The sequence below is a fragment of the Photinus pyralis genome, unplaced genomic scaffold (genome assembly GCF_008802855.1).
Source record: "Photinus pyralis isolate 1611_PpyrPB1 unplaced genomic scaffold, Ppyr1.3 Ppyr1.4_LG7, whole genome shotgun sequence".
Classification (NCBI taxonomy): Eukaryota; Metazoa; Arthropoda; class Insecta; order Coleoptera; family Lampyridae; genus Photinus; species Photinus pyralis.
In genome coordinates this window covers 41303925-41326577 of record NW_022170738.1, presented here as the reverse complement: position 1 = coordinate 41326577, position 22653 = coordinate 41303925, and the positions used below count along the sequence as shown (strand labels likewise).

Below are 22653 nucleotides of genomic sequence, written 5' to 3'. Positions count from 1 at the left end.
ACGATATATCACTTAAATAACATTTATTTTCAATTTTCAGACACTGTCTTTAAATTCGAAACCAGACTCGTTGCACGTCCATAATTTTGGAGTTTATTCCTTGAACGAAATATCAATTTATTCTATTTCCAAACCTAAACTACAAATATCATACGCACATATCAGACTGCATACATTTCATTATCCAATAGGTATATCCCGTTCCACAATCGTATACAGGGTGGTGACTTGCGTAACGCATCATAGGGATGTCAATGTAAAATTCATAACATGCGATTATTGGCTCCCGAAATGATTTTAGAGCAAAAATGTATTATGGTTTTTTGTAGAAAAAAATTTTTTACGTCAATCAACCGTATTAGTTTTCAATGTGTTTCATAATAAAGACGGAAAACTGGAAAAATGAAACCTTCATCTTTTTCAATAATCTGCGATGCCATGGAATTTTCTAAAACAAAAAGATATCCAGTTATAAATTAGCAGCAGTTCGAAATGGATTTTATGATCGACTTGGTTACTGTCTTGCAGTGAATGGTGACTTATTGGAACAATAAATTGTAAATTGTTATAACAGGAAACCGTTTTTAGTAATTTGGTCTTTCTTTATGTTGAATTCGCTGTTCTAAATATAATACTTTTTGATAGAATTTGATTTGTTTTATAGCAGACATTCCACGGCATGACGGATATTGGCGTAGTTTTTGTTTTATAAAATTCCATGGCATCACAGATTATTGAAAAAGATGGGGGTTTTATTTTTCCAATTTTCCATCTTTATTATACAAAAAATTGGAAACTAATACAGTTGATTGACGTAAAAAATTTTTTTCTACAAAAAACCTTAATAGATTTTTGCTCTAAAATAATTTGGGGAGCCAATAATCGCATGTTACGAATTTTACATTGAAATCCCTATGATGCGTTACGCAAGTCACCACCCTGTATAACTCTATTAAGTTAGCCTCAATTGAACGGACAAAGTGATCACAATAGCGCATTTTTTTTAAATCTTTGTGGAAGGGCGTTGGGATCTTAAAAATAGATTGAGAAATATGACTATTTCAACGAAATTTTACCTTTGCCATTTTAGTATTTTATATTCGGTCACTAAAGAAAAAGGTAAAAATAATTTGATGTCATTTATTTTGTTTCTCGTTTATGACCGTAGACGTATGATAGGTGAGATGACCACCAACATTTGAGTGCAGGAGATATGAGGTCCCCTAAAAGACTATTTTCAGAAGTTTGACCGGTACAAATTAAAATTGGATCAGCACAATTTTGCACAACATTAGCACTGTAGATTTTTCATCACACATTCTTTGTTTAATTGCGAAGGCTAACTTGATGGAGCTGTATTTACCTACGCATTTGCAAATGAACATGACAAGTAACACCTGTAAGTTTAAAACATGTTTGCCCAGATTGGGGGGGGGGGGGGTCGGCGATTTCAGATACTTTGTTGTACATCAGTACCAGAAGTCCACATCAATAGCTCACCAACAAATTTGCAAAAAAAACGCGAAAGATTAAAGTCAAAATTACAACTGAAAGTATCTAACAATTACGATTAGACCATTTTGTTGAGGTGTTGTGAAAATCAAGCGAAGTTACGAATTTAGATTTTATCGAAACTTCCTCAAAGCTAAAATGTTGATACTTAACTGCTCACGAATTTTGAGACGTGATCTACGTTGACGACTATAGGTAGGTACAAATTGCACGGCAATTTAAGTGTCGTGCTTGTGCCACATGCAGATGATTTAATAAATATTAGATGAAATGTGAATGCTATTTGTTCGTAATTTTGCTTTTTGCCACACGCTGGGCGTAAGAGAAAGGACGAAGCACGGTCGTTTTGTGATCCTAGAAATTAATCTTCGTTCTTAGTTGTAGGTGAGAGATGATCCTACGCAGCAGATTTACGCGGTGAATGTAGGGTGAGTCGCTTTTATTGCGATTATAAACTAAACGGTCTAAGAGCGGAAGACAACTTTTTAAAAGCGCATAATTGAAAAAGAAACGTTTCACACGGTTGTTCGAAGGAAAGACCGTACGGTTTATTTATATCTTCAAATGGATATAAGCAATTTCTCTTATTGACTTTTGTTTTCATTGCCAAATACGCCATTTATATTAATTAATCTGTTTTACTTTTACCATAGTGTAACAACTATACTTACTCTTTTTTACATTTCCTTTTTAGGGATAGGTTAATTAAACACGTTTCGTTTCCATTCATTTACTTTTCTTATTTGTGTTAGTGATAGCTATTTTGGTTAGCTTAATAGCTGTGATTATCTTATGTATTCTTTTACTCGTTTTACATATTGAGTGACAGAACACGGTCGCGATATAAAAAGTGTAGGTAGTTAGGTGCTCGTTGAAAATAATCGCGCCTTTCTAGCTCTTTTTGAAAAATGTTAAGCCCTCCTACAATCAAATGAGTGGGTAATTTCTAATTACATTGAATTTATCAGAGATTTGTTATTTGTATAGTTATTATGCATCTCGGAATTTGCAAATTTGCGGAATTAGAAACTAGTCTTATTTTCGAGGGTATGATTCATTGGTTAAAAACTGAAAATGTTGACTTCTATTTCTATAAGTAATGTTCAATGGTTTAAAAAAAAATTGCACTCTCCAGAGATAAAATTCCATCTGTCAATTTTGTTACAGTTATAATTTCAGTTCCTAACAAAAATTTTCCATTAGTCTGCTTTTCGTATCCAAAACGATACGGTAATACTGGAATCTGACCGGCAGAACACAGTGGCTTCAATAGTAGCAGCCGTTAGCTCTAATCTAGGAATGCTCATTTTCTTTACGGGTGCCACTCTGGATTTTGCTTGGATCAATTGAATATTTACTTGAGAATAGGCTTCAGATCTCAAAAATATTTCCACATCCCAAAATAGTTTCATAGACGAGTTCGTAGACTAAGTTTTTTTTTAAAACTTGCAAAAATAGAAGTTCCAATCGGCCCAAAAATTTTATTGGAAATCGGCAGAATCGTTATCTTAGTTATTTAAATTCTTAAACGAGTCAAAGCAAAGTTATAGGGTATCTTGATAACGGTTCCATTTTAATTAAAACACAGAAGATAGGAATTCTTCGTTCGGGGGCTACGTGTCAATCCGAAAACAACTCGGTAATGAGGAAAATATACCTACTAGATTGCCCAATTCATCATACTTTAACATAAATCTAATTACGTAGTTTATTTATTTACAATTAATTCAAAATAAATCTTAAAATGAATTAATTTATAACAGTTGAAATATTACGAGTATTTATCACGAATACACAATTTATAACAGTGCGAACTGTTTATTACTTCGGCGTCGAAATTGGAACTGACTGAAATGTAATTCGATTTGCTTTAGTACTCACAAATGGTGTCGAACATTCTAAAACAAAATACGTCATTTCCCGGAAAGATTACGTCACATCCGATTTCGTTCTTTATCGCCGATGACTAATCTTTCATGGCGCCTCGATGTCTATCCTCCTCTTAAAACTGTTGCGTATCGCAACACAGGCGACGGTTGTAGAGGAGACACAGTTCCAGGCAACTCTTGTACTGTAATTCGAACAGCGAACTTGATGGCGGTACTTACACGACGATCCCCTCGTGTATCTTCCATTCTTGATGAAAAAGCAACCCACCTGTCTTATCATTTCTTCTTTCTTAGAAGAAAATACAAGTACAGTAAAATTACCTTGAATCTACCAAGGATTTCAAAATCAAATTTGTCAAAAGATGCTCGCCGAACTTCCAAGCAGATTCAGAGTTTTCTTCATCATCAAAAAGGAACTTGCGATCGTCTGACTATTCAAATGAGAAACTAGGTAATAAATTCTGTTGAAGTTTTCCCATAAGTTTTTAGTGACAAGGATACAATGGAAACTGCAGGTGTTGTATGTTGAGGTATCTTCAGTTTTAATCACAATCTTTCCGTTCAACTGAACGGCCGTGATTTTTTCGGATTTTTCAGAAAGGGCAGGGGTTACAATATAAACGAGTTTTCACCGAAGTGGTGCTTTTTAGTACCTACTAGAAAAAGTAATGTATTCGCAATACACAGTTAGGGTCAAAGAATACTTATACTCTTGGGGTAGTGTTTTTTTCTGGTCTAAACATTTTGACTTGGGTCATTTGGTGTTACCAGATGGCGCCATGAACGGGCCACAACAAAACAAGATGTAGTTTAAATTTTCAAACGCAAACACAGAGATTTACGTAACATGCTGTTAACATCTTAAAAATAAAAAGTGGTTGTAATTCAAACTTTCCGCGCTGCTAAATTTGAAACATCGGGAGCGACAGAGTAGTTGTCAACTTTCGCATACGAACGGGTAACGCGATTCTCACAGTAGACTTCCTTTCGAAGGACGATAAGAAAAACTAAGGCTACTTCCTCTCTAACAAGTTTTTTAATGAGCGCCAATTATTGACTTTTTCTGTGTTCGATAACGCGATAAGTTGGGCGCAAAGTTCGCGCGTTTGATAAGCGTCGGCGAAAGAGAGAAAAAAATCGTTATTACGAATGCGAGGTAACAGAGACGTAACTAATTTGTCGCGAACATGAACTTCATGCTATCGATTGGACGGCGAGCGTGCGCGCTTATATTTATATTACCGTGACAGACATTATTTGAACTTTGGCGGCGTCGCGAAATGCCTTCTGAAGTGTTAATTCGCCGCTGTTAAAAGGAAGCGATTTCGCCTTTTCTTGATTTCGGGGTGAGTGCGTGCTGTGGCCGCCCAAAGATGAGCATATACAAAGGGATTTACGATTACGTTCAGGATGATTACACAAGGAATATGCTCGATGGTAAGCTAAGTGCTATGTGCTATTGCTATTACATGACTCACGCTGGAATGTTAAATGTGACAATCTCTTCGCCGCTCGCGAGATGCGCCAAATCCACTGATTACGCGGACGGTAATTCAATTTAAAAAAAAGGCGGCTCGGATATTATGCGGTTTTAAATTAACGCACGAATGGCTTTTAAAAACGTCTTTGATTTGTTTAATTTTTAAATAACCTGCTGCGACAAGGATACCTATTGATTATTCTTATTTCAAAATGAAGCATGCGTCAAGGGGTGCATTTTGAAATGAATGAGTCACTGCGACGAGGAAGAATATGCGCCAAAACAGATTAAAATTGGGTCAAACATGCGATGCAGATGGTGTTCCGGTTTGTCTAATTCTCTGTTATCTTCTAAGGACATCAACTTTTTGTAAACTTTCAAAGTAGGAGTAGGTACACTATCTACTGTAACACTTTAAGATATAGCCAACCTTGGGAAAAGTCTCCGAAATAAAACTTTACCTACTCATGCGTTACATCCGGTGGTCCATTCACAAATGTATCGTTTGGTATGGTAAATCTAGGGAAGTTACTTCCTTATGGAGAAATTCTCCCACTACGCGATAATATGTGTATTACGTGACTGCGCGGCAATTTGGTTATAATGCCGTGACATTTCGCATATCGATTGCCGATCATTGTCCTAATCTCTTTCATCTCACCTTTAAAATGTAAAAAGATCGTTAGTCTTCTTAACCGGAAGGATTAGGTTCTTATTTTTCATTTGAGCAGGTGTGAACGTTCTCTGCTCTCACAGGTGTAAAGAGTTAGGCGCCAGTCACGGGTGAAAGGTTGCGTTACCTATTTGCTCCACTTACAGTTGAGGTACTCAAAAGACTTGAAGCAGGTCCATGTTGCACCCCTCTTTTTTCATCTGATAAGCTCTAGTTTCACTTCTTCGTCTCATCTTACCAGAAGCCAAATTCGAATGACAAATCATCCCATTTCAATCAATACTGGGAACATTTTCTCAAATATAATGATCTGATTCGATTGATTTCTGATCAAAACTAATTGAAAATAAATCACGACCTGATGTGCAGTTATTACTATTTGATCTAACTGGTAAAAGAAAGAATGGCAACAAGAGATTTTATGTAAAACGCTCGTCAATAGTTTGAGGAGCAACTTCTTCGACACCGTCATTTTGTTTTTTGGAATAAAATTTGAACGTTTTAAATTCTCTCGGTGCTAACTGGTCTACTAAAATGTTGTGAATTCAATTTCCGATTATTATTGTTATTCGTTAGGAATACCCTGAACGCTAACTGGCACTCTAGTTTTTAGGACTAGGCTAGTACTACCAACACGTCCTATTGCCCCCAAAAGCAACCACTAAATTTGTTAGATTTCCTTTTGTGGATACTGTGTTATCACGTTGTAAAATAAAGAGAGGTTTACGAATTACAATATCGTGGTCATGATCGCGCGCATTTATTTCAAAACGCAGGGCTCGAGCAGGACCGAATCCATAGGAAAAAAAGAAAAAGATAAATCGTAGAGTAAATTTACCACAAAAAAACTCGGCGACGGCATATTTATCAAGCAATGAGTGGGTGGACTCCGCTAGTGTAATTGTGATACACCAAGCCGAAACTATACAGGGTGTTGCCTAGCGCAACGCAACATAGGGATTTCAATGGTAATTCCTTTATAGTCAATTACTAGCTCCCCTAATTATTTTAGAGCAAAAGTCTAAATACGTTTTTTTTTAGAGAAAAAAATACTTCATCTGTTCATACTTTTAGTTATAATTTTCCATTTTTCAAAACCGTAGAAATCGACAAAATAAAAAATTACATTTTTATAAATCAATGATGCCTTGGAATCTTTTAACAAACTATAAGCGCATCGCATCTATTAAGTTATCGTTGTTTGACGTCGAACGATTTCCATATTTAATTCTGTTTCAACGAACCGACGGCGACGCAATAAAAGGCATCTTAGGGTAATGTTTTTTTCGAGAATGTATACTGCATCTGCATCAGATACCATTTGACGAAGATTTGTTCCTAAACTTATATTCGGATTTTCCGCTACTGCAGCCAAAACGTTGACTGTATTGTCGTTTTCCTGATGGTTTTGACGGACATTTTGAACGTTATTGCACTTGCAGTTCTTTAACTAATTAATAAACAAGTATATAAATTTAATAAACGCCAAAGGCAAATAATGAAACGTGATCGCTGTTTTTTTAGGTAATTCCAAGGCATATTTGATTTATTGTAAAATGAACCTTTTTATTTTGTCGATTTCTACGGTTTTGGAAAACGGAAAATTATAAGTAATATCATGGAACAGATGCAGTATTTTTTTCTCTAAAAAAAAGTATTTAGACTTTTGCTCTAAAATAATTAGGGGAGCTAGTAATTGACTATAAAGAAATTAACATTGAAATCCCTATGCTGCGTCGCGCTAGGCACCACCCAGTATATTACATTACATCGACCATAAACTATATAGTGACTTTGTCCTTATATTAAAAATAAAGGACTCCATATATAATTTATATGATTGTTAACGTTAACACCACCATTACACGCACCTCATTATAAATTTGGCTCCAAAATTAACAACTAGCATAATTATAATTTTTTAGGGCAGCGCCTCTCGCTGCCACTATCCACCCCAAGATGACGCGTTCCTAAACGGGTTAGGAAAAAGATTCTGGTATATTTGTCCCCAGTTGAATCTGTCGTTTACGTTTAAATTTTGATTTTTAGTAGTTTTTTTTGGCCTAACACACTTAGTCTAAAAAATGACGTTAACATTCCACCGTATAGGATTAATATTTCTTATTTCGCCAATCATTTTCTTACGTGATTGTGATTTATTACATAAACTTCAAGGCGTACAACGACGAGCTGAGCTCGGAGCTGAGTTCTTTATTAAATCTACAAATATTTCCATAAATACATTGCATAATGGTGTGGAGTTTTATCATGCCACTCCCCCTTTTTCCTCAAAAACCGACGATTTTACACAAAATCTATTTGCGCTGCTAAAAAGGCAGGGGCGCCAGCTAGCGCTAGATCAACAGAGCACAAAACGATTCGTGAAATCAAAGAGGATCGCAACTGCAAAGATTCCACTTTCTATGAAACCATTCACGCTTGATATAGGGATGGGAGCAAACTATTTCATTACATTATGACTTGTTAAATTTTTACTTCTACTGTCTACTATCACCAAGTGTAATTTTAAGATTTCCGCATATAGCAGCGGGCCAACAAAGTTCACATTAAGAAAATTTAGATTTTTTATAATTAACTTGAAACGTATGCAAAATAATGCAATAAAACAAAAAAATACAAATAATCAAAAAATCAGTAGTACGCGCTCAAGAAAATATACCGTGTGTCCTATTCTGATTGAGACTTCAGTGTATCTCAGCTGTTTTTAATGGATAAGAGACTTGCGGTTTTCGCGACCCTGTGTCACTTTTTTTTATGTAACTTAATACCAGAAACAGAATCAATCTATCTCAGTACGTTTGTTTCTGGGTGAAAACGAAAAGATTGATTTTTTGGGAGAAAGAATGAAAAGCAATTGACGTTAAGATATACAGGGCGTTGCACTTGAAACGGTGATCCAAAAGTTTTCGCTGGATTCTACGTAACAATGTCTAAAAAATAGGCAGTTTTGCCTGTTTTCTTACATGATTACATCGAAAGTAAGATATGGTCACATTCCAAAAACTCATACTTTTCGTTTTGATCCTGTATCTTAGAAACAAACGTAGCTAGATTGATTCTGTTTGTGGTATTATACGTTTCACCAAAAAGGGACAGAGGCTCGCGAAAAGTCTCTAAAAGTCTTTAAAAATTATGGTAATAGTCGACACTAACTCTGGCGAACTTAGGGGTTGCATTTGAAAGTAATCGGGCACCAAGTTGGTACTTGAAAAACTTACAAGTGCTGCCAGCTAGCTATAAAAATTGTCAGAAATCTAAAATTGAGGGATCTAAGTTAACAGAGCCATTTCTTGCGTCATTATAGAAGCAGATTTTAGTTATTTATCCATCGGCGATGTCCTTTTCCCTGTAACTAAATGGAACCCGCCGAATGAAACTTAATCGCAATGCCTTATAGGTATTTATTTAATGTCCTGGTTTATCAAAATGTTGGTCAAGGAGTTATCAATATTGTCGAGATAAGTTCGTATTATTTTTGCTTCCGCTGATATTCAAACTGTGTTAGTAGTTCCGGTGCGATTAATTTAAAAGGAAGGTTAATTAGAAAAAAAGAGCGACTTTACTGGGAAAACGTCACAAATTGTTATTGTAAACAACGGTATCATTATCTAAACCCATCTCGAATTACCAAGACTTAAGTCACCTTTTGAAGGAGAATCGTTTATTTATATTCTAGGCATTGAGACGGTTCTTTGAGCCATTGATAAATTAACCATTGCAACATGTATGTCGATTTTTTGGTTACTACTTCACGAGCTACTTCATGACATAAAAGAACATTGTCGATTGAAAAAGTTTCTGGACATTGTGTGAGGTAACGAAAACAATATGGCAATATTCAGTAAGTTGTACCTAGTTTTTTTTTGTTTATCTTCTTGGACTGAGTAATGTCACTTTCATTTCATTTATTCTAATAAAAAAATCGACGGGATTTTCACAATTTCTGAATAAATCTCAACTAATATGGGGATTCATTGCCCTATGGAACGCCGTTGTATCTTTTAATAACTGAACACCCGGACTAAAAAAATTAACTATAATTGACGCAATGGTACTAAAATTTATAGAAATTTACTTTGTGTTAACAACAATTGCCTAGTTGAAATTAATAATTGCATATCTTCCAATAACAACTCGCAATAATTTCCTCTTTTACAATTTCAAATAACGGTTTTTGTGCGAAATTTCAAAAACCGTTATTGAAATGGCATATTTAACAATTTCAAATCGGCAGTCTTATTCATATATCACGATTTAGAAATAACGTGTTGAAAATTTTAATGTTCAAAAATTATCGATTTGATATTATTAAATAATCTTTAATATCACCTTCACGCTTTGTAATAATTTTCAATTTCAAGTTGAAATAAAAAATTCAATTCTCTATTTCAAACTCGTAACTTTGGAACGCACAATTTAATTTTTAATATCAACTCTGTGATATTGGTAATTCGATTTACTTATATGTCATGACATATAAAAAATTGTGGCGCCATCTATCGAGTGATGTCAAAAGTGAGGAGCGAACCTCAACCCAACTAATCACGTTTGATGTAATTACCGCGAAAATCTACTTTCAAGTGCTTATTTTATTACCCATATCGTTCATAAATACATTGTGCGAATTATATTGTCAAAAAAAAATGTACAATTACGCGAAATGGAGATTTTAAATTCTGTTCCGATTATTAAACTTACTGTCGCTAGAGGGCAGGTCAATTTGCTATATGTGATTTAAAAATATCGCCTTGATATTTTTAATTCATTTACCAGTATGTGCGACTTGATATTTTTAATTCTATTGCACAAATTACTAATTTCTACTTGGAATTTTTAAATACTTTGCGAAGTTCGCTATTTGAAATTTATAATTGTAATTCTTCAATTATGGTGTTAAGTTTGTTAATTCAAACGTATTTCAGGATATCGACTTTGTATTTTAAAACAATTTTTTATTTCAAAAGTATTATTATTTAGAGTTGAAATATTAATAAATTTCATTGATTCCTTTGGTTGGATGTTCAATCCACAACATAACGATAATTTTCAATTTCTTGTTTCAAGTAATATCCATCCCTATTAATTTATTCCTCCACAATGAAGAATTCATTGCTGAATGTTTACAAACTGTTTTTGATATCAAAAATTTTTATCTGATATTTAAAAATAAAAGCTATTTTCAACCATAGAATAATTTTCTATTTCATTTCTTAATTTTCAATAACGAAAATATGTTTTTAAAACCCATCAACCGATTTTTCAGTAACAGAAGTTATAATTTTGCATTCTGAACATTTTAAAAGGTACCTGAAATTTTCATTAAAATCAATTAATAGGTATGCAGTTTCAAATAAAACGTTAGACGGGATTGAAATTTTTGCGACAATGGAAGAAGTAGTTTCCATATTGACAATTGTAATTAACACAAAGGTTGTTATATTTTTTATTTATTTATATTTTAATATCCTATTGAAATATACAATTCACGAATTATATTTCTAAGTTTCATATCGTGTACAATGCAAAGTATTTAAAAATTCCAAGTAGAAATTAGTAATTTGTGCAATAGAATTAAAAATATCAAGTCGCACATATTGGTAAATGAACAGTAAGTTTAATAATCGGAACAGAATTTAAAATCTCCATTTCGCGTAATTGTACATTTTTTTTGACAATATTATTCGCGCAATGTATTTATGAACGATATGGGTAATAAAATAAGCACTTGAAAGTAGATTTTCGTGGTAATTACATCAAACGTGATTAGTTGGGTTGAGGTTCGCTCCTCACTTTTGACATCACTCGATAGATGGCGCCACAATTTTTTATATGTCATGACATATAAGTAAATCGAATTACCGATATCACAGAGTTGATATTAAAAATTAAATTGTGCGTTCCAAAGTTACGAGTTTGAAATAGAGAATTGAATTTTTTATTTCAACTTGAAATTGAAAATTATTACAAAGCGTGAAGGTGATATTAAAGATTATTTAATAATATCAAATCGATAATTAAAATTTTCAACACGTTATTCTTAAATCGTGATATAATGAATAAGACTGCCGATTTGAAATTGTTAAATATGCCATTTCAATAACGGTTTTTGAAATTTCGCACAAAAACCGTTATTTGAAATTGTAAAAGGGGAAATTATTGCGAGTTGTTATTGGAAGATATGCAATTATTAATTTCAACTAGGCAATTGTTGTTAACACAAAGTAAATTTCTATAAATTTTAGTACCATTGCGTTAATTATAGTTAATTTTTTTAGTCCAGTGTTCAGTTATTAAAAGATACAACGGCGTTCCATATTGCCCCCAACTCAACACTACTCAATAATAATGGTAAAAAATAGTAATAAATTGTTAAATTCTGTTTGCATAAGACTGACCTGGCAGTTTACGTTTAACTTTATTAGTTACCGTTGATATTTAGTTCTAAGTCAGCAGTGGTGATTCGCACAAATTCTTATCATCTAGGTACATCATAGGCCAAACTTTCAATACGAGCTTGGATCGAAATTGATCCATGACTTTTAACAAGTTTGTCAATAGAAAGTTTGATGTAATGGTAAAATAGAACATAATATTTGCGTTTTAACGATACAGTTATACGAATACAAGAAACACAATATAATATACTATATACGCAAACTTTCGATTTTCAATCTTTGCACTTTTACGACCGATCAGACATTTAAACTTTCTTTACAAAGATCGTGTATCTATTAAATCTATCACTTCAGTTAAACTATCCCACGTACAGTCTCTTCAGTCTCCAACAAACTAATCATTTTCTGCTTATTAATCAGTTTAAACTGTTCCATTTTCGCGTACTGTTTTCTCAAGTTATTATCAATCTGTTGAATCGTAACGGTTAGAATATCACAAATTTGTTCGATTGCTAAATGGGTTAGGTAGATACTTAAATTTGTTATGAATCATGATCACGAAACAACTTTAAATTGGTTAAGTAAATTATATATTTTATTACGTACGAGCGTAGGTAGCTACAATAGGGAAGGTGCGTGTCATACCTACATGGTTGTATTTAGGCAAAGTAAATATATAAGCCAATTTAAAAAAAAAGGACAGGTATAACATGTGACCTACACTCTTCCATGAACACAAATTATAGTAGGACATTATTTTGTATAATATGCGAGACGTAAATTTTAGTTAGCTTTTTAGCCACCTTGATTTGTGCTTTGAATGATTTTTTTATAATCAAAGATATTGTGTAAAATGTTAAAAAAATCATCATTTCATCAAACAATTAAACGTACAGCAAAGTCGCGTTCAATCATGCAGCCATCCATGGGGATGATAAATCATCATTAACGAGATGTGTGAAAAGTCAAGGTTACTTTCATCGCAATGAGAGAAAAAAACACTTGACGATCGATTGAAGCCGTATACGATGTAATAACACATCTGGCACGATCGAAAGTGATAGCACGTTCTTTCATATTCCAACCCAACGCAATTAGCATGACTCATTAATCAAGCTTTAAGATCACCGAAACTTATCATTCTAAATGTAGGAACATGGGATACGCATTAACATTAACCTCGTTCGCGAAGAAGAGAGTGCTCCGCTTGTCAATTTTAAATTGAATTATGCGATTTCCGCTTTGCAACCTGTGTCGCAAGAAGCTGTTAAATAAAGTGTGCTGTAAATTTCCGCATAATTGCGCGCTTGTAAATGTTAGTGATTGCACTGGTAATAAACCAAAAGTGAGTGTACAGTAACTAGTCAAATTTACATAGCAATGTGAGGAGTGGAGGTTTCCTAGCAGCTTTTGAACGAATCTTTTAAACTACACTCAAGTTTAAATAGGCGCATGATGCTTTAAAATGTGCAAATAACTCGTTTTGTAACAATTTCAAGGATAGTAAAATTTGTATCTAATTCTGGTCAAAGAATAGGTCATATTACCCTCGGTAATACCGTAGCATAAAACGAGCACAGTTTCCGTAGGGCCTTAGGCTTAGCGCTTAGGCACAAGTATAATTATACCATTGACTAATAGGGGGTCAATGATTATACACAACTTTGGGGCTTAGAAAATAATTAGGTATGTTATAGGCAAGTAGTGATATATTCTTTACATATACAAAATTAGGGGCCGCCTGAAACACATTCTAAATCCACTCTACAGGGTGGTGACTTGCGTAACGCATCATAGGGATTTCAATGTAAAATTCATAACATGCGATTATTGGCTTCCCAAATTATTTTAGAGCAAAAATGTATTAAAGTTTAATTTTTTTACGCTAATCAACGTATTGGATTTCAATTTTTTGCATAATAAAGACGGAAAATTGGGAAAATAAAACCCGCATCTTTTTCAATAATCTGCGATGCCATGGAATTTTCTAAAACAAAAAGATATCCAGTTATCAATTACCAGCAGTTCGAATTAATGGATTTTATAATCGACTTGGTTACTGTATTGCAGTTAATGGTGACTTATTCGAACATTTATTGTAAACTGTTATATTAGGAAACCGTTTTTAGTCATTTGGTCTTTCTTTATGTTGAATTCGCTGTTCTAAATATAATACTTTTTGATAGAATTTGATTTGTTTTATAAGCAGACATTCCATGGCATGACGGATATTGGCGTAGTTTTTGTTTTATAAAATTCCATGGCATCACAGATTATTGAAAAAGATGCGGGTTTTATTTTTCCAATTTTCCGTCTTTATTATGTAAAAAATTGAAAACTAATACGGTTGATTGACGTAAAAAAAATTTTTCTACAAAAAACCTTAATACATTTTTATTGTAAAATAATTTGGGAAGGCAATAATGGCATGTTATGAATTTTACATTGAAATTCCTATGATGCGTGACGCAAGTCACCACCCTGTATATAATGCAAGAAGAATCAATCCCTTAGAGCCTTTAGCCCTTAAACCTTCCTCCGACACTCCATTTTCATTGTGTGAACATACACTCGTGGATATTTCTGATCCGAGGTCTGATCTAGACGTTCCAACTAGGGAAATACCGGGATTCCGCAGCATTTTTACGGGATTAATCCCGTACATAAATGGAGCGGGATCCCATGGGATTTGCGGGATTGGGGAATTTATCTACCAACGGAACGACTCTGTTTGCTTTATTAATGAAATGCATAACGAAGAAGTTATTTTCAAAATAATCGGTTAAACTTTTTTTTCGTTAGAAATTTATTACGATTTTTGTGGCACGTTTTGTGCTTTACAGGTATGGTTTTTTTTGAGTTTTAAGTTCGGCGGACGTAATCTTTCCGAGAAGTGCGACGTGTTTGCTTTAGAACCTTCTAGAACTGTCCGGTTTCCTTTGGAAACGCTCGAGAAAGAGGGGGGTTTGCTTATAATCCATTCACACAGTATTGGTTGCGTACCTTTCTTGAATTCGATACCAATATCGACCGTCCGCTGTCCCAGAACAAGAGCTTGATCACCAGTTGCCGTCTTCAGTCTCAGTTTTGACGATTGTAGCTTTTTTTCCCGAACTAGGTCCGGTCTTACGATGGTCTAGATTTCGGCTAGACATCTAATTCTTTATGGCAATTTTCTATAATGTTGAATGGTACAAAAATATAAGATTAGCTGGCGAATAACGGGCGATCAACTGTCGAGTCGCCCTTGGAAGTTCAAGTTAAATACGAATTTCCATGTAAACAAAAGTTCCAAAGGTGACTCGACAGCAACTCATTTTTGATCGCATTGTATAATCGCAGGTTGTTTACAAAAAAGGCGCTGGCGGATGATACAAATGCAAATCGCGAGCTTCTTTAATAGATTCCCAAATTGGAATGCTGTACACTTTATTCGAAGTAGCTTATGGAACTCGTCTGGCACAACCTTTATTAATTCTCTCCGAAAAGAAACTTCTTTGCGTACGCTCGCCCTTTTAATTTAACTACTCGTAGCTAGGGACCATTCTCTTTCAAAAACAAAAAGCTGTACTACAAAATTATGCTTCGCAAATGCACGCTGCGAAAAAGTGAAATACGTGATCGATCGCTTCAGAGTCTGGTTGCGAATAAATACCTATAATATGTCCGCGCACATGCTGAATAAATCATCATTGTGGCCCAAGGCATTCTTAAACTAGCTAAAATTACATTACATACTTTGCTATACAAGCAGATTCAAATTCAAGGGCTATATGGCGAGCTCGGAAAGTGTATAAGAGATAAGTAGGTACCTACGTGGAAAACCTGGGTCAGAAATTGAGTGCCATTCATGACAAAGTTCGCCATTATATGCAGTTGGTAAGCGATAGAATCGAAGTGCAGTACGACGTGAAGGCCCAAACTGGCGATTATCAACTTGAAGATCTGGTTATATCGTCCACAGAGAAGACCCGGGCTATTCCCGAAATTACAGAGAGCTTGGGAAGGACCGTATACAGTCGTGAAGAGAATAAACGACTTAATATGTCGGATACGGAAACTACCACGAAGAAAACCAGTTGCGTTACAAAGCTTGCAATTCCCAAGATCGGATGTGGTCTCGATAGCTTGGACTGGCGCATCGTGCGCAATATGCTGGAGGTGGTATTCCAGGGAACCCGGGTGGAAATATTGGTCTGTTGCTTTAACACCAGAGGAAGTCGGCAACCGATTTTTCTTTAAGCATGGAATATGCACGTACCTCGTAGTTCGTGCAAGTACAAGTGCTGGTTATAGAACAATGGTTGTCGGGTACTGATGTCTTCACTCTTCGCTACAATCGTCACCCATGTTGCGAGATGCTGGGGTAGTGTATCGAACATAAAATGACATTACATTTGGCCATGACGACCATACGAAACAATCTTTAAAATAATAGGCTACTGGTGCATTTGTCACAACACAAAGCTTCTTCGGTTCATGTGTGACGTGTTTAATATAAAATAGTTGTGTGTTTATTAGTAAGTTATCAAAACAAGTAATAGTAAAACCATCATACTCGCGCGAGTAGCATTAAACGACTGTGGGCACGCGAATTTAAATAGAGCACGGATGTAACTATTAAATTTAGTGATTAAGATGTTAATAAACATTGTTTTTCCATTACCTACTCTACGAGATTCATTGAAATTAAATTTTTTACATCTCTCTGGGCAAAATTTCATCATTGATATTTTAATAAACGTGCGAACGTAGAAACTTGAGATCTTTGCCGTATTTTTAGGGAATACGCGGAATTTATTGAGGAATAGAGTACACTGGCATAATTGAATTTATTATCAATCAAATGTGTTTAAAGAAATTACTTTGATTGGCGTAAAATCCTTAATTACAGTAATATGCGTCATTAGCAATTACCGGTTTGAAGAACTTCTAAAAAGCGCAAGTTTGTGGGATTGCAAGATTGGCGAAAGTGCCCTTATTGTCGATATACGTTCGAAAGCGTCATTCCCTAATAGAATTTCCCAAATTTCTTTACACCAACCATGCATTTTACTTGCTGCTCGAGTGACTAAGAAGAATTCTCTTCATGCCCTGTTTAGTCATTTTTTGTAATCATCGGTTACGTAAAGGAATGCCGCACGTGTTGTAGGAAGCTCGCGCTAAAAATTGTGCAAACGCCGGTTTATTAACAGCCCTATACGAGTGCGATGTCGTCACCGATACACGCATCCACCAATTATTGATTTCGTGCAAAATTTATTAGAAACTAACAATAAAGCTGTAATTAAATTATTTAATGAAAGTTAAATATGCTGTTAAACGCTCATTGCACTTCTTCTTCTAATAGCGAGGGTTTGCACGAAGAGACAACTTGACCTCGCTTTTCGAATTTAACGATACGTTGGGAAATTTATTGTAAATTAGTGCTTCGGTGCGTTTTCTGCTTTTTCCAAACAAAATTGGTCTGAAAGGTACCCAATTTTCGGCTTATTTTATATAGCATTAAAAAGCATTATGCGGGTCACTCGGTAATTGGGCGCAAGTCTGTTGATTATATGTATTTTACAAGGTTCAAGTGGTCGTTAAAAAAATGGTGGTAATACCGAGGATCCTTCGATATTTCGTTGTATCGATTTATTTACTGAGATTTCGAAAACAAATGGCACTTTTTCTTCCCTAAAAAATGAGTTAACATTTTGGTTTTTTTGGGGCCATCATCAACTTTATTTTTCTAAATACGGACCTTTATTTTATATTTTGAAAAAGCTATTCTGAAAACATGCATGTTATCAGGCTTGCTTACTTTAAAATTGACAATAAAGTAAAATTTATATTTTAACATCTATATTTTTTGGATAACTTTTGATTTATTATCAATTTTATAAGGGGCGATAAAAAAGAAGTGGCTGTCGAGTCGCAGTGGAAGTTCAAGTTGAGTACGATTTACCATGTAGACGAAAATTCCAAAGGTGACTCGACAGCAACTCTTTTTTGATCGCATAGTAGTGGTAGCCTTTCGGTTTTTTATCTCTGAAAATATTCGTAATTGCTTCACTTTTTAAGCAGTGTTAGATTCCGTCTCAAAATACACAGTTTTACCTCCATTTTGCTTATGCAAATAATATCGTGCAACCGCCCAATTAAAAAAAAAATGACTCGATACGTTTTTTTGCCAGATATCTTTCCTATTTTCAAAATATCTATAAAAACACAAGGAATAGACCAATTTTATACTCGTATTTTCTATTAGTTTAGTAGAAATGTTAAATTACAAGACGATTTCGGGTACAATTTAATACAAAACTCGTCATTAAAATGACACTGCTTGACTCGGAAATTAAAGTACTCGAATTCAGTGTTTCCTCGCCAGTAATGTGTCATTTTCCTGACTTTTATGTAAATAACTATAATTTATATACAGGGTGACAATTTGAAAACTTATCACCCCCCATATCTTAGTAAATAAACGAGATATTTAAAAAAATCAAAATCCGTTTCGGTAATTCGGAGGGGGAATCACAATGACATAGTTGGCGACGCACCCCTCACACCCCCTGCGCCCCAGCCACCCCAACTTTTAAATCTTAAATAGTGACCCCCCATGTGTGATACGTCGTTGGAAAGCTCTGAAAAAATGCTTTCCAACCATACCAAATAGCATTACATTTAGGTTAGTAATTATCGTGCAAATAAAAAAATAAGCTAATATGATACATTTGAAATCTGTCGTATTTAAAACGCAACCGGCGAACATAGACGAACTAAGACAGAGAATAATTCAAGAATGTCGAAATATTGCAAAACCAACATTTGAAAAGGTTCGACAAGAGTTTGAGAATAGATTATAACTGGCGATCAAAAATGAGTTGCTGTCGAGTCGGCTTTGGAAGTTCAAGTTAAATACGATTTTCCATGTTTATTTTTTGATTTGCACGATAATTACTAACCTAAATGTAATGCTATTTGGTATGGTTGGAAAGCATTTTTCAGAGCTTTCCAACGACGTATCACACATGGGGGGTCACTATTTAAGATTTAAAAGTTGGGGTGGCTGGGGCGCAGGGGGTGTGAGGGGGTGCGTCGCCAACTATGTCATTGTGATTCCCCCTCCGAATTACCGAAATGGATTTTGATTTTTTTAAATATCTCGTTTATTTACTAAGATATGGGGGGTGGTAAGTTTTCAAATTGTCACCCTGTATATCAACCTATTTCACTTTTATTTTACTGGTAAACTTAAGAAAATTTACATTAATAATTAACAATATCATTAGGCGATATATTTATACACATTGCTGTCGTTTCGATCGCGCTCGATGTAGTCGCGTTCGATAAGCTGCTCAATTCTCTTCTTGAGATCGGCCGACTTGATGGGAAGGTCCAACGATGCGTACAACTCGGTGATCAACAAATTGTGCGAGAAGATCATCTTCTGCTTCATTATTCTAACAATAGCGGCGTCGATTTGGAACTGTCGATCTTGAATGATACTCCTTTCGGTGGCCTGCGCCTCCTCCGCCGTTTCTTTCATTTGCACCTGGTTAATCTTGACGCGAAATAATTTATCCGTAAAATCGTCGTTTACGTCGAAAACGTCGATTTCTTTTACCTCTTTGCCTCTGGGATTCTTGTGCAGAACTCGAATTTTTCCGCACGCCAATGATTGGAGGGTACGTTTGAGTTCGCCGTCTTCAAGATTGATCGCGTCGCGAATTTCTTGGTAGCTCAAACTGGTGGCGTTGTTGAAGAGTAGCATGACGGTCGCTTGAAAGAGGGAAAGTTGAAGCTCTTTATTGCACGTCGCGAAGGAAGCCTTTAAAATGCAGTATCCCAAATTGGGTTGCCACAATAACTTGCGTCCGCTGTGGTTTTGCATGTAATACGTTTGGAAGGTGTTTTGATAGGTTGCCATTTCCGGTGGTAAGTTTACGTCATATGAAGGATACGTTGGCCAGTAGCTGCTCGTTAGAATATTGACAACCATGTCAATACTTAAACTGGTACCATCGTTGACACTCTGCTGATGATTGAGGTATTGACGAAACGCACTTTGTATACCTTGACTAATGGTCATATCTTTAACCATACCTTCCAATCGTGACGTGAAGCACCCTCCGCACTCGGCTTTCAGTTTACTTATCATGCTGTTCTCGGAGTCTTGGTTAGCGGATTTTCCTACCAACAACCTTTTGGCCATGTACCGCTTGTAAAACGCTTCGAATACATCTTTACCTTGAATGAAGCGAAACAGTACCATAACCTTTTGCAAGGAGTCCTCGATCTCATCCTCCCCTAACTCTTTGGATCTCATTATGTCGTCGACAAACTTTGCCAGTAGCATCGAAGGGGCATTGTATCGTTGATTAATAAAGAATTTAAACGCATCCTTCACCGTCTCGACGTAAACCGAATTACGTTCAAAACACTCGTCGACGACACCATCAATCTTATCTTTGAAATCGAGCAAGTCCCGTATCATACCCCTGTCATTTTCTGGATTAATCACAAGCAAGCGTCCTCGATTCTTTACGTAACAACCAAAAGCGGTGCACAACTCCGTCCGACCCGTTGAAAGCAATCCTGCCAGCTTATATAACAAAGCCGTTTCCTCCAAGAGACCGTTCTCTAACAATTCGTGCACTCCCTTGTCGAGCAGCCCAGTCAGGTGAGGTTTCAAAAGCTGATTGATTAAGCAATCTTTTAATGGAGCATCGGTCTGCTTATGCAGGTAGTCGGTGACTCTCTCGTGTTCTTTTGTCAAGAATTGTTCTACGCATTTCAAATATTTGACAAAATTACCCTCCTTCATTAAAGCTTTCCCTTCGGATTTGTACAGGTCTTCGGTCTCACATAGGAAGGCAATCTCAAATATAGCACTGTAAACCTGCAACGTACTGAGCATACCTGTACACGACTTTATCAGGTCATGCCTGACGGAAGCATCCCCTCGACGATCTCGGCCGATTAAACACAGAAGGTCGTTGACCAATCTACCCCGAACTGGCGCTTGCTTAACTATGCATTCTTTAAAAAGGTTTAGGCTCGTCTGCATGAGGGTTTGCAAACGCTGCGTTTTGAGTACGTACGTTCGGTCCAGGTATAAGAAGACGTTTATTAGCACGACGATTCTGCGAGAAAATGTCACCCACGCGTGTTCCAGACTTTCTAGAAGGTGCATCGATTCACAAATTGCCGGTAGCACCTCGTACGTGAGGTAGTTTTCCAGGAGGTAGTAGAAATTTTCGAAGAGAAACTTTCCGTAGTTGTAGGCGCACAAATTTTCCACGCTGCGATACATTTCCTCTAGAAATTGCGGCGTCTGTTTCGATGTCAAAATGGCGAGTGCTTTCGATGTGATCTCCTTCCATTCTTCATCGGCTTGCGCTTGCGTTACTGTTGGGACACCCTTAAAATTAGTCACTGTTATCTTCCTTACTCTCTTCATATTCGAGTGAGAATTATGCGTACAACGCTGGTCGATTTGGACGTTAGTTGACATTTATGTTGTCAATAATAAAACAGAAAACAGGGTTGCTGGTTTTAGGTGTTTTTTTTTAATTACAGACCATCTTGATTCTGATTCCAATTTGATTTGCTGGGGGCATAAGGCACGTTGATCTTGTTCTCTCCACTACCTACGTCTCAAAATGCCAGGTCGGTACGCAATTTTAGCTGGTGTGATACGTCATTGCTTTTTTGTGTGTCTCACGCCGCCCTTTCTTAGGTTCTTTTTGATCCAGTTTTATTTATTATCTGTAAACGTAAGAGAAGAAGGGTTTTCCTGTGACAATAAAGAAAACGATGAAATTTACGGTATAGGGAGAACTTGGTAAAGATTTTTGGAGAGAGGGAACCTCCGAGAAATTCTAGTCCATAACTTTTGATTGAGACGTCCGATCGAAAAAGTACGAATTGTTTTGGATTCTACGCACCAAAATTAATAAGAAAAAGTGTTTTCTCGAGAAATTTTGGTGCAGTCGATTTTTGGTAAAAAAGGAAGGTTATACACTGCCTTTTTTTGAGGCCCGTAGAAAAAATTGTCTCAGATCGACCCGGAAAAAAATTTTTCTTATAGAATGTGGCCTGTAGAATCCATAATTTCAAACAGTTCCTAGATTGGGCTACTAGTTCAAAAGTTACAGCCCTTTGAATTTTCTTTCGAAATTGGTTTCTAGTCTATAACTTTTGATTGAGAAGTCTGATCGAAGAAGTACGAATTGTTTTGGATTCTACGCACCAAAATTAATAAGAAAAAGTGTTTTCCCGAGAAATTTTGGTGCAGTCGATTTTTGGTAAAAAAGGAAGGTTATATACAGGGTCATTCTTGACGAGCGTCCGTTAGAAAGATATGGAAAACCTTTGAAAATTAAGCTGAACTGATAAGCCCTTTAAGGGTTTTGGCACATGATGAATTGAACTAAAATATTTTCAAAATGGCGCCACTTCCGGAAATACCGGAAGTAGCCATCAACTTTGTTATTTTAAATAGGAACCCCCTATTTTTTCTACATTTTCGGATTCTACGTCGAATTTGGAGTACAATGATACACCATAGTTGACTCTTTGCTCCAAGGGCTTCGCAGATATTCAAGTTTTTGTGTCAAAAATTGAATTTGCAGGGGTAACTTTAAAAATTTATTATTCGAAAACGGTGAGAGATATTGCAAAACAGTTTTCAAT

The 22653-nt window shown here is 35.6% G+C and overlaps 1 protein-coding gene and 1 pseudogene across 2 annotated transcripts in view; one reads left to right on the top strand and one right to left on the bottom strand.

Moving 5' to 3' along the window:
* The first annotated feature begins 4632 nt into the window (after positions 1-4632).
* The window catches only part of LOC116175781 (cerebellar degeneration-related protein 2-like), a 41298-nt gene continuing 23277 nt past the window's right edge, over positions 4633-22653 (top strand). The window contains exon 1 of one of the 2 annotated variants that reach the window (XM_031494077.1): positions 4633-4838. In XM_031494077.1, coding sequence (XP_031349937.1) covers positions 4775-4838 — 64 coding nt within the window. In that variant the 5' untranslated portion in view covers positions 4633-4774. Of the gene's footprint in view, positions 4839-9332; positions 9417-22653 lie in introns of those variants that run through there. The other variant, XM_031494078.1, reaches the window with a different exon arrangement.
* On the bottom strand, positions 19232-21464 carry LOC116175782 (annotated as a pseudogene).